General features: G+C 32.9%; 1 protein-coding gene across 2 annotated transcripts in view; it reads left to right on the top strand.

The window, feature by feature from the left end:
* pxk (PX domain containing serine/threonine kinase) overlaps positions 1-12019 on the top strand; it is a 36442-nt gene extending 24423 nt beyond the window's left edge. Inside the window, exons 17-19 of one of the 2 annotated variants that reach the window (XM_057844892.1) lie at positions 908-964; positions 2638-2667; positions 9184-9307. In XM_057844892.1, coding sequence (XP_057700875.1) covers positions 908-964; positions 2638-2654 — 74 coding nt within the window. In that variant the 3' untranslated portion in view covers positions 2655-2667; positions 9184-9307. Of the gene's footprint in view, positions 1-907; positions 965-2637; positions 2668-9183 lie in introns of both variants that reach the window. The other variant, XM_057844891.1, reaches the window with a different exon arrangement.
* The last annotated feature ends 432 nt before the right edge of the window (positions 12020-12451 follow it).

Genomic DNA, 12451 nt, shown 5'->3' on the forward strand with positions numbered 1-12451 from the left:
CCGTTCTCACGAAGCTTTATTTTTTTCAACCCACTTGGGGCCGCTGTTCTTCTCTAGGCGACTTGTGCGCACTTTACCTTCACCACCGCTGTTGAGCGCCCCTAGTGGACCGCCAAGGAATTGCTCAACATTGAGCAGTTTACAGCATCCATACTCCATTGTATGGCCAATATATAAAATAAAAGTATCGATACTTGGCGGGAGCATATCGATAACCGATCGGGTTGCAAAATATCGCGATATATCGCTGTATCGAGATATTGTCACACTCTTAGTTTTAAGTAAATTTTAATTAACATGTATTTATTTAATGATACATTATAATTTATTTTAATTTTACAAATAAAAATGATCATATTTACTGTTTTTTTTAAACTGAAAAATAGTTTTAAAAAATGAATATCAATATATTTTTTATCAAAAACATTTTTTAAAACTGTAATTTCATTAATACATTAACGTAGATCATTAGTACGTTAACGTTGAATAGAAAATAAATGTTTTGCATAATGTTTTTTTTTTTAATTTTATGAATAAACATTTTAAAAATTCAAAAATACAGGAGTGACATTTTTTTAAGCTAATTTAATATTCATTAATACCGAAACTTTAAAAATATTTAATTATTTCTGTTCCTTAATAATTAAAAAAAAAAAAAGATTGATTATTGAAAACAGGAAAAACCATAATCATTCTTCTCATCCAATTTTGTTAAATTAAAGCAAGTAAAAAAAAAAAAAAAAAAATTTCGTTTAATTAAAAAAAATATTTTAAAAATTACATATTATTCTCCCATTTATTTATCTCAGTCTCAGTCCAAATGGATTGGACATCTGTCACAGTCAATGACAGCAATGAGCTCATCTCATTCCAAATGAAAATATCAATTTGTTTGCCTTCTTTTCAGGCTCAGGTGCCAGTTCCCCACCCACGTGTCCCTCGTCCCCCACGCCGCCTCCGACAGGTACGTTTTGTCTTAACTTCCCGTCCATTGTCTTCCTACGCCAAGCATTTTTTTGTCTCGCACGGCCGCGTATGACCGACACCGTTAACGTTGTTTGAGCGTCGCTAGGGTTAAATCGAAGTCTGACAGCTCAGCTGACAGTTGCGTATTCTTGCTAGGGCCGTCTAGACTAATCCACAACTATTTAATTATTTTTTTAATTATTATTTTTTTTATGGATGATTTGGACTAAATAGATTGGACGTCTCGTGTCGTCAATGGTAGGCAATGAGTTGTTTGTAAATTTTCTTTATTTTTTTAAAACATTTTTGGGAAATTTATAAAAAAGGAAATGAGCGGTATAATCCTTTATTTTAAAGTTATTACATTAAAAAAAAGACACACAAAAAAATTAGTTATCAGTCAATATTTTTAATTTTTCATTTTTTTATTTCTGTGTGTGCATATATATATATATATATATATATATATATATATATTACATGTTTTGGAAATTAATAAAAAGAAAACAAGCGGTACTTAAAATATATATTTTAATATATTTTTAAAATATAAACAATAATGCAAAAAAGGCAGTAATGAGTAATAGATTTGTTAAAATTTAGTTTTTTTAAATTAGCATGTATATATATATATATTTTTTTTTTTGACATTTTTTGAGTAATGAAAAATAAACCAACAGTATATAACATACTTTTACATTTTAACATATATTTGTTTTAGATTTATAGTTAATAGTAAATATTTTAAAAATGTGTTTATTTTTTTAATTGATATATGTATATATATATATATATTTTTTTTTTTTTTTTTTTGGGACATTATTTGGAAATTAAAAAGGAAATGGGCAGTATATAAAACTTTTATTATTTTAATATTTAAATTTTTGAAACAAAAACAATGCACAAAGACCATAATGAGTTAATAATAAACATTCTTTTTCATTTTCTACTTTAAAAAACAATCCAAAAAGGTAAAAATGCTAAATATTGGATCAATTTTTAAAAAATGTTTAGTTTCTGTATTTTATTTGTAAATGAAAACCAAAAAGTCAATAACTGAGTTCATCGTAGATATTGTCTTCATTTATTAAAAATGTTTAACAGTCCATGAAATATATATTTTTTTCTTAGTTTTAAAATAAAAGTTTTTTTTTTTTTTTGAGGAAAAAAGAAAAAACAAATATTTTCCTTCAATTTTTTAAAATATATATATTTTTAACATTTTTCAAAAAGATACTAGTAAACAAAAATGATTGTTTTGTAAATATTTTAAATGTTGATTTTTTTATTTTACATTTTTCAAAATAAAAACATGCATATTCCTTTAACTATGAAAACAACAACAATAAATATTTGTTTTCATCCAATTTATTCATTCATTTTCTGTACCGTTTACCCTCACAAGGGTCGCGGGGGTGCTGGAGGCTATCCCAGCTATTTATGCAAATTGCAGTCATCTTACTTTAAAAAAAAAAAAATATATACAGTAAAAGTTCCCTGATTTCTGTAATATAAACGTGACTGATAAATGAACTGACAAGCCACAATACAAATGATGTTTAGTGGCAGCCCCCCCTTCCTCCTTTCCCTCATTTCCTGATATTGCTCCGCGAATGCCGATTGGTGGTTTAACTGTGGTCTCTCTCTTTATCCCGTGCGTCTCCAACGTAGAGCATGCTCCATTCTGACCGTGTCTTTGGGGTAAAGTAAATGTTTTTTTCCCCTCCACGTTCATGTTGATGGTGACCTCCGCACAACTTTTGCTCAAAAGCTTCACGATCCGCAATCATCGGGGATTGTGACTTGTTTTCAGTCTGCTTGGGCTCTTAGCATGTTGCCTTCTCCCCCCCCCCCCCCCCCCCCCCTTCCTTTTTATTTACCGTATTGATTTTTTTGTCATCTGGGTGATTCTCATGAAAGCTATGCATTACGGCAATTAAGGACATTTACGAAAGCTAGCTTGAAATACAACTATGTCTATTACAGTGCATAGACTTCATAATGTATTGACGGGTCAGATTGGTCATGCACTACGCCTCGCATTCAAGTAGGGGGCCGCCCAGTTAAAGAGGAGCTATTCACACACACGCACGCAGCGATCTAATGGCGGATTTCTTTTGAAAAAGTACGAAAGCCGTACCGCATACAAACAGGAAAGATTGTCTTAGGAGTTGTTTGTTCGAGGATTCAAGGTAGTTATTAAATTTTTCATACCATGCATGCATTTTGAAACGTGAAAAAAATCAATGGGAGAAATTAGCCGCTACTGCATTGGCATCATAGTACGCAATATTGACGTAAAATAAATGCTAACTGCCCGTTTTTTTGCTTTTAACCAAAAATCGAAACTGTTTTACGTCCATATCTATAAAGAATTCGGGGATTTAAGTATTTATTCACAACAATTTTCACCAGAAAATCTCTGTATAACTGAGGCGGCCGCTAGTTACTTTAACTAACAGATTAGTATTGTACTTCGATATATTTATGTAAAATAAATGCTAACTGCACGTTTTTGCTTTTAACCAAGAATCGAGGCTGTTTCACGTCCATATCTATAAAGAATTTGGGGCTTTTAAGCATTTATTCACAAGAATTTTCACCGGAAAAGCTCTGTTTACACAAGCCTGACGCTAGTTACATTCACTAATGGACTAGCATTGTACTTAGGCATATTTATGTAAAATAAATGCTAACTGCACGTTTTTGCTTTTAACCAAGAATCGAGGCTGTTTCACGTCCATATCTATAAAGAATTTGGGGCTTTTAAGCATTTATTCACAAGAATTTTCACCGGAAAAGCTCTGTTTACATAAGACTGACGCTAGTTACATTCACTAACAGACTAGCATTGTACTTAGACATGTTTACATAAAATAAATACTAACTGCACGGTTTTTTGCTTTTAACCTAGAGTTGAAACTGTTTTACGTCCATATCTTTAAATAATTCGGGGATTTAAGCATGTATTCACAAGAATTTTCACCAGAAAAGCTCTGTATAACTGAGGCGGCCGCTAGTTACTTTAATTAACAGACAAGTATTGTACTTCGACATATTTATGTAAAATAAATGCTAACTGCACATTTTTGCTTTTAACCAAGAATCGAGGCTGTTTCACGTCCACATCTATAAAGAATTTGGGGCTTTTAAGCATTTATTCACAAGAATTTTCACCGGAAAAGCTCTGTTTCCATACGACGAACGCTACATTCACATTCACTAACAGACTGGCATTGTACTTCGACATATTGACATAAAATAAATGCTAACTGCACGTTTTCTTTGCTTTTAACCAAGCATTGAGTCTGTTTTACGTCCATATCTATAAAGAATTTGGGGGTTTAAGCATTTATTCACAAGAATTTTCACCGGAAAAGCTCTGTTTACATAAGGCGCCCACTAGCTACATTCACTAAAAGACTAGCATTGTACTTTGGCATATTTACATAAAATAAATACAGACTGCACAGCTTTTTTGCTTTTAACCATGAATCGAGACTGTTTTATGTCCATATCTATAAAGTATTCAGGGATTTAAGCATTTATTCACAAGAATTTTTGCTGGAAAAGCTGTTTACATATGGCGGCTGCCTCATTGAGTAACAGACAAGCACTGTACTTCAACATAATTACCTAAAATAAATACTAACTGCACGTTTGTTTTGCTTTTAACCAAGAATTGAGACGGTTTTACGTCCATTTCTATAAAGAATTCGGGGGTTGAAGTATTTATTCACAAGAATTTTCACCAGAAAAGCTCTGTTTACATACGACGAACGCTAGTTACATTCACTAACAGACTAGCATTGTACTTTGACATATTTACATAAAATAAATACAAACTGCACGTTTTTTTGCTTTTGACCAAGAATCGAGACTATTTACGTCCATATCTATAAATAATTCAGGGATTTAAGCATTTATTCACAAGAATTTTCACCAAGAAGCTCTGTTTACATAAGGTGGTCGCTAGCTACATTCACTAAGAGACTAGCATTGTATTCCACATATTTACATAAAATAAACGCTAACTTCACGTTTTTTTTATTTTAACCAAGAATCGAAACTGTTTTATGTCCATATCTATAAAGAATTCGGGGATTTAAGCATTTATTCACAAGAATTTTCGACGGAAAAAGCTCTTTGTGATTCCACTTGGTCAGCTTTGACAGCCTTGTCAACAATGCAGGCCCCCTATTTATCGGCCCCGTGTCCCATCAATACATTATGAAGTCTATGTACAGTGGTACCTCAGGTCGGGATCAATTTAAAAAAAAAAACAACAAACAAACAAAAACAAAACAGAAAAAAACAGGAAAATCGGCTGTGAGAGGCAGACGAACGAAAAAACCGAGGCTCGGATGCAACTAGCAAAGAAGGCTAGCATTAGAAAAGATTGGCTAATACCTATAGAAACCCTGTTCAAACACATACTTTTGCTTAGCTTCATGGGAATCACCCATCTGCTGCTGACCCCGCACTTTTCTTAACAATTTCAGGTTTATGTTCTAAAAAAGCGCCTCCTTTTTTTCGGTTGTTGAACGTTTCAGCTTCATTTGTAGCTTGAAAAGACTCAAAAACGTCACAGTTGTTTGGTTGAATTGATCGGCAGCTTTTTGGGGTCATTGATTCATCGTTTAAAGCTACGCTTTTACCTCAAATGGTCCAGATTTTTAGACCTGTTACAGTTGAGAACGTTCAAATGATTTCATGCTAAATTGAAATTAATATTAAAAGTGAAAAAATGTTGAAATGATCAATGAAAATTAATTTTTTAATTAAATATTTTTAAAAATTTATTATTTAATTAATTAATGATTAAAGATTAACGTAGAAAAACAAAAGTGACATTTAAAAAATAATAAAAATAAACATAGAAAAACTAATAAAAGTTTAAATAAGTATGAATTCAAATAAATTAATAATGAATTTAAATATGTAAAAATAAAGAGTAAAGAAAGAAAAAATAACTGAATATAATGAATAATACGAGAACAAATATATAAATATATTTGTATTAGGGCTGCAGCTATCGATTATTTTAGTAGTCGATTAATCGATCTAGTTAGTTCGACTGATCGAGTAATCGGATAAGGAGCATGTAAAATTAAAATACCTGAGCTGATCCTCAAACGGTAAAAAAAAAAAATAAATAAATGAGGATCTTTGTACAACAGAAGAACAATTGGCTAACTTACATAGCAAAGGTCCACTAGCTTAAATGCTATAAAATGCACACAAAAATACACACGGTCCCAGGCTTCAACTGGGACCGTGTGCTTTGGTCAGATGAGACCAAGATTGAGCTTTTTGGAACCAAACACTCTAAGTGGGTCTGGCGTGCCACGAAAGATGCGCATGATGAAAAGCACCTCATACCCACTGTGAAGTATGGGGGTGGGTCAGTGATGCTGTGGGGCTGTTTCGCTTCCAAAGGCCCTGGGAACCTTGTTAGGGTGCATGGCATCATGAATGCTTTGAAATACCAGGACATTTTAAATCAAAATCTGTTGCTCTCTGCCCGAAAACTTAAGATGGGTCGTCACTGGGTCTTTCAGCAAGACAATGACCCTAAACATATGGCCAAATCTACACAGAAATGGTTCACCAGACACAAAATCAAGCTCCTCCCATGGCCATCTCAGTCCCCAGACCTCAACCCCATTGAAAACCTATGGGGTGAGCTGAAGAGGAGAGTACAGAGGAGAGGACCCATTTCTCTGGATGATTTAGAGCAGGGGTGTCCAAACTTTTTGGAAAGGGGGCCAGATTTGGTGTGGTAAAAATGTGGGGGGCTGACCTTAGCTAACGTCCTTTATGTAGAACAATATATTTAGGCAAATTTTAGCAAGCGATTCTGTATGTCTTATTTTCTTTATTATTTTTTTAAATTAATAATTTCAACAATATTGCAACTAGCCTTTGTGGCGTTCTCTTTCGACACTCGGGCTCTTGTGAAGTACTGCTGCTTTAAAATTAAACTAGCTTCAAGTTGCTTCAATTTCTAGCTAAGTATCTTCCCTGTAATCTTGTACATGTCAGCGTGTCTTGTTTGGTAATATCGCCTCACATTGAACTTTTTAAAAACACCGACTGTCTCTTTGCAAATGAGGCAGACACAGTTTTTGCGTATTTTAGTGAAGAAATAGTCCAATTCCACCTATCCTTGAAGCGTCGGGCGTCGCAGTCAACTTTTTTTTTTTTTTTTTGTTGATTTTCGCCATCTTAGAATATTGGAAGTAAAGGGTCACACAGGGTAATGTTGCTTATACCCCTTTCCCACTGGCCAAAAAACCCGTGTCAACCCGCTAACAATCGGCTTTTGGTGGCAGTGGGAAAGGTGCAGCGACCCGCCTCGACCCGTGTCAATCAACCCGCCAAGCGAGCCGCGTTAAAATCACCTCGGGCTCTGATCGCCATGCAGTGTGAAAGCAAAACCCCGGGTCAACAGTCAACACCCTAATTTACGTGGTGACGTAGGCTAGTACGTGATGCGTCATGATAAAAAACAAAAACCATGTGCTCTAGCCCGGATCCACATACGGCGAACAGTCGGTGTAGCAGCGTTAGCAATAGCCATAACAGATGAAACAAAGGCTCTTCTCCTCCTTCTGTGACGTACACGACTCCTTTCAATTTCAAACCAAAATTTACGTCGCCTACGTTGCCTCAGCACAAGCACAGTGTCTTTTGCTGCATTTCGACCATTTTGCGGGCAGTAAAAAGCGTGAAAACAGAGAACACAAACGGAAAGGAGGCTTCCATGTTGCTTTGCATTGTTAACTTCCTTGAACTGAATGAATTCGGTCGCACTTGTCGAAGCGCATCTTAGCGTGGTGACGTCACGCACCTTACGCACAGCTGAGGAGGGGTGGGGGTAAGACGGGTGGAAAAAAAAAAAAAAGACACGGCTTTTTTCGTCAATGGGAAAGGTGCCAAATGCCGATTGCTAGTGGGATGCATCGGCTTGGAAAAACGCGCGTTGACCCACTAGTTTCAGTGGGAAAGGGGTATTAGAGTGCTGCTGCCTTTTAGTGGGTAAATGAGGAGCAGCATTTAGTGTGTAAGCTGGTAGCAGTACTGCTGACCAATTTATTAAGTCTGTGTGTGGGCCAGACGTTATTGATTTTATGACAGAGGCTGGGGGCCGGATGAAATTTGACCACGGGCCGCATTTGGCCCCCGGGCCGGACTTTGGACATGTCTGATTTAGAGAGATTCTGCAAAGAGGAATGGCTGAAGATCCCTCTTTCTGTCTTTTCCCATCTTGTGAAACATTATAGGAGAAGATAAGGTGCTGTTTTTTTTGGCAAAAGGGGGTTCTACAAAGTATTAACACCAGTGGTGCTAATAATTGTGACACACATTATTTGATGTCAAATAATTTTTTTTCTTTCTGTGGGATTTTTTCCCCCACTGAATAAATGCACTTGTATTGAAGGTTGGATTCTTCTTTTTTTCCATTAAGGTCCCATATTATTTAGAAAAAAAAATATTAGAAGCTAAAAAACACATAATTATTATAAATCCAATAATTATGGAGGGCACCGTACGTATAAATATGTATTTCAAATCCAAATAATTACATTTAAAGAGATAGAAATGTTGAAATAATGAAATGACAATTAAAAACAAATCAATTAAAGCTAAAAGAAATGTGAATTAAAATATATATTTTTTTAATTTAAAAAAATCCAAATGAAATGTAAATGTTGAAGAAAATTAAAGCATTTTGAATGAATTGAAATTGAGATAGTTGAAGAAAAAAAAAAAACATAACTGGTATGAGTTTTGAAATAAACTCGAAATCGAAGCCGAAATATATAAAAATGATAAATGCTGAAATGAACGATGAATTGAAATATTTAAATGGATAAAAATTGTAATAAAGGAAAACTGAAAAGTTGAAATGCAGAAAATTTGATATTAACAACTAGAAATAATTTAAGAGTTGAAATACATCAAATATTTCAATCCAAATTACAACACAAATAAATATGGAAGTAAACATCCAAACAAATGAATACTGAAATGTCTCCTTAGCTTGCCCAATTAACTCAGTCTGCCATTGACGGCGATAGATTGGACGTCCTATGATCGTCAATGGCACTGAAGGAGTTAATACCATAATAATAACATCCCCCTCTATTGGTTCTTTGCTTAATTACTCCCAACATTTTTGCTTCTGTTCTCATATTCTTCTTTTCCATGCAGGCGTTCTTCCTCCTCCTCCTCCACCAATGCTGGACAGCTCTTCGTCCTCCTCCTCTTCCTCCTCTGTGGCCACGCCCCTCCCTCAAGGTCGCCCCGCCTTGTTGAGCTCCATCCAGGCCTTCAACAAAGACAAGTTGAAGAAGGCCCGCACCGTAGATCGCAGCCGGCCCGTCTTTCCAACATAATCTTGGTTTATCGTACTTGTTTTTTGGGGGGTGGTTTCATGGCGATCCGGACGAATGCTGGAAAAATGAACGCCGACCCAGCGCGGTGGAGATAAAATCCAGCTGCTTGTCCTTGAGCTAGACCATTTCCGGATTCCCAGACTGGAGCTGTAAATTCTTACAACGGGTTGACACGTATTACTTAGAAGTTTTTGGGAGGTTATTTTGATGTTTAGGTAAATCTGGGGGAAAAATACTGCGATTTTCAGTGAGGGAAGATAATAATAATAAAAAGTGAATTCAGGAGAGAATTAAAAATTTTATCTTTATATTATGCAGACATTTTTTTCATAAAGTATTTTTTTTGGAGGGGGGGAATGTCTCATTAGATAATGTAGCGCCAAATTTTGGGGGCGGGGGGCATAATGGAAGTATTTTTTTAGATAATTTGGATGAATGAAAAATAATAGGAATAAAAACATGCATTTTTTTGTTTAAAATATACACTATCAACAAGAGAAAACTTTATTTGGTTCGCTGAAAAAACAAATCGTAACGTCAAACTTTTTTCTTTTTTTTTTTTTTGCTCCAATTTGTTTTTAAAAAGTTCTTTGTAATTTGAATGAATGAAAAAATATCTATAGTAGTATTTTGGAGATACATGTTTTTTTTTTGTTTATCTTTTTTTGAAGAGGGGAGTAGCATTTTTTTCCCTTTTTGAAAAGTGTCCAATCAGAGCCATTTTGTTGCGGGGGGAGGGGACAAAATCGCCCAAAAAGTATTTATATTTTGGATAAATGGAAAAAAATGCACCAATAATATTTTGGGTTTAAAAAAAATCTCCAACCAGAGCTTGAAAAAACACTAAATTGGATCCTTACAAAAATAATTGTAATGGTAAAGAGATTAATGTTTTTTTTTTTTTTTTTTTTTTTTTTTTTAATTCAAAAAGTTTGGGGGTTTCTTTTGTTTCCACATTAAAAAAATAATAGTATGTTTTTTTTTCTAGCGCCAATTATTTAAAAAAAGGTTAGGATGAATGAAAGAAATGCATATAGTAATTTATTTTTTGTTATTTTGGGGAGGGGTGGAGCATTTTTTCGCATTTGAAAAAGTGTCCAATCACTGAATCTCAAACTGGTTTAAAAAATATATATATATAATAAAAAATTTCGGAAAAAATGAAAAGATACACCAGTAATTTTGTTTTGAAAAATCTCCAGAGCTTCAAAAAAAAATTGTAATAGGAACATTAAAATGAATAATCATAATGACAAAGATCTTTTTTTTTTAAATTAAAATATTAATATTTGTTGTTTTTTTGTTGTTGTTGTTTATTTTAAACATTTATTTGTCCCAATGAAAAAACAAAATTTAATATTAATTTATTACAATTTCTTAAAGGGGAAAAAATTAAAAGAATAATAGTAATGACACAGATGCATGATTTTTTTTTTTTTTTGATTCATTAAAAACAAAATTCTTGGCTTTTTTATTTAGACAAATTACAAAGTACATAAGGAAAAAAAACTTTTTCTTTCATTAAAATTTTTTTAATTTTTCTAAATGGAAAAAAGTACAATTGCAGAAGCTTTATTTTTGTATAAAATGACTTCTCCCTCCAATTAAAAAAAAAATCTAGATTTTATTTTTGTCTTCATTTAAAAAAATAAAATCTTTGAAAATTGTCTAAATGACAAAGCAAAGCAAAATTGGAGATGCATTTTTTTTTTTTAAAGACAAAAATGACCCCCACTAAAATATATAATTGGAGATGCACGATTTTGTATTTTCTTGCAGTATGTTAGAAACTAAAATGGTTATATAAACAATTATCCAGTTGAAATGATATAATTTTTATTTTTTTAATCAAAAAATATTTTTCCAAATAAAAAAAAGCTTTTAAAATTTAGTTGAAATAGAAGCTGAAATATATTTTCACAAAAAAACAAAGTATAAATATTAAAATCAAAGTTGAAATATTTAAAAGAATGAAAATGATCCCTTCTGTTTTCAACCCCACCTCTCTCCCCCTAAATGCTTATTACCATTTTTTCAAAGTATTTCAGCAAACGTGGCGAACAAAAAACATCTATTCACTGAATAACTTTTCCATTCTATCCTGACAAAAGCACATTACAAGCACAAAACATTGTTTTGGCAACCAAACATTAGAGATGCGAATAGCTTTTAATTTCTCCTGAGTGCGTAACGACAATTTTTAACAAGTAAAATTGTGCCATTTATGCATACTACGATCCTGGTGCCTATCGATGAACATTTCCCATGAGACTTTGCGGGACGATTTCAGCGGAAATGTCCCATCGTTTGAATGTTAGCGGCTCATTTTTACGCGATCCACTTGTTCCTCCGCAGCACTTTAATGCAAATTTTATGATGTTGTTCTAGAGAATAAAGCTCCAATTAATGTTGGTTTGATCATAACACAGTCTTAGTGTTTATTTTTCTACCCCAACAAAAATATATCGAAAATATATGAATTTATTAAATATCTCCAAATATGATGAAGTGGATGCTCAAGGCAAAGTTTTGTATGCAAAATATTTGTAGAGGAGGTTTAAAAAGAGATGAATTTGTATGAAATGTGAATGTAAAATATTCAGAATAGATGCTTTATCAATAAAATAATTCATGAACGTTTTTCAGTATTTTTGTTTTGACCAATCCATTTTGCAATTTGCAAAATTATTTGATAAAAATGTCACACTGATAATAAATTTGATCATATTTATTAAAATATGTAAAATTGCTGTCATATAAATATGTATTTTAACTGCACAAAATTGACAACCATATTTTATATATTAATATGTTGCAGTTATTTGACCAATCATTTCAAATTAAATATGGAGTGAAATGTATTATCTATAAATATTTCATCAAAATGTGCCAATTGTAAAAATATTTGACAAAAATTACGTAATTTGATCATAATTATCAAAAAATATGTAAAATTGCTCCCATCTATTTTATGTTATTAATATGTTGGAATTATTCGACTAATCATTTAATCTGAAAAATGATGCAGTGAATTATTTTACTTAAAAAAAATTTTCATAAAAATCACAAACTATTTCCTAATA

Source organism: Corythoichthys intestinalis, chromosome 9 (assembly GCF_030265065.1).
Source record: "Corythoichthys intestinalis isolate RoL2023-P3 chromosome 9, ASM3026506v1, whole genome shotgun sequence".
NCBI classification, from domain to species: Eukaryota; Metazoa; Chordata; class Actinopteri; order Syngnathiformes; family Syngnathidae; genus Corythoichthys; species Corythoichthys intestinalis.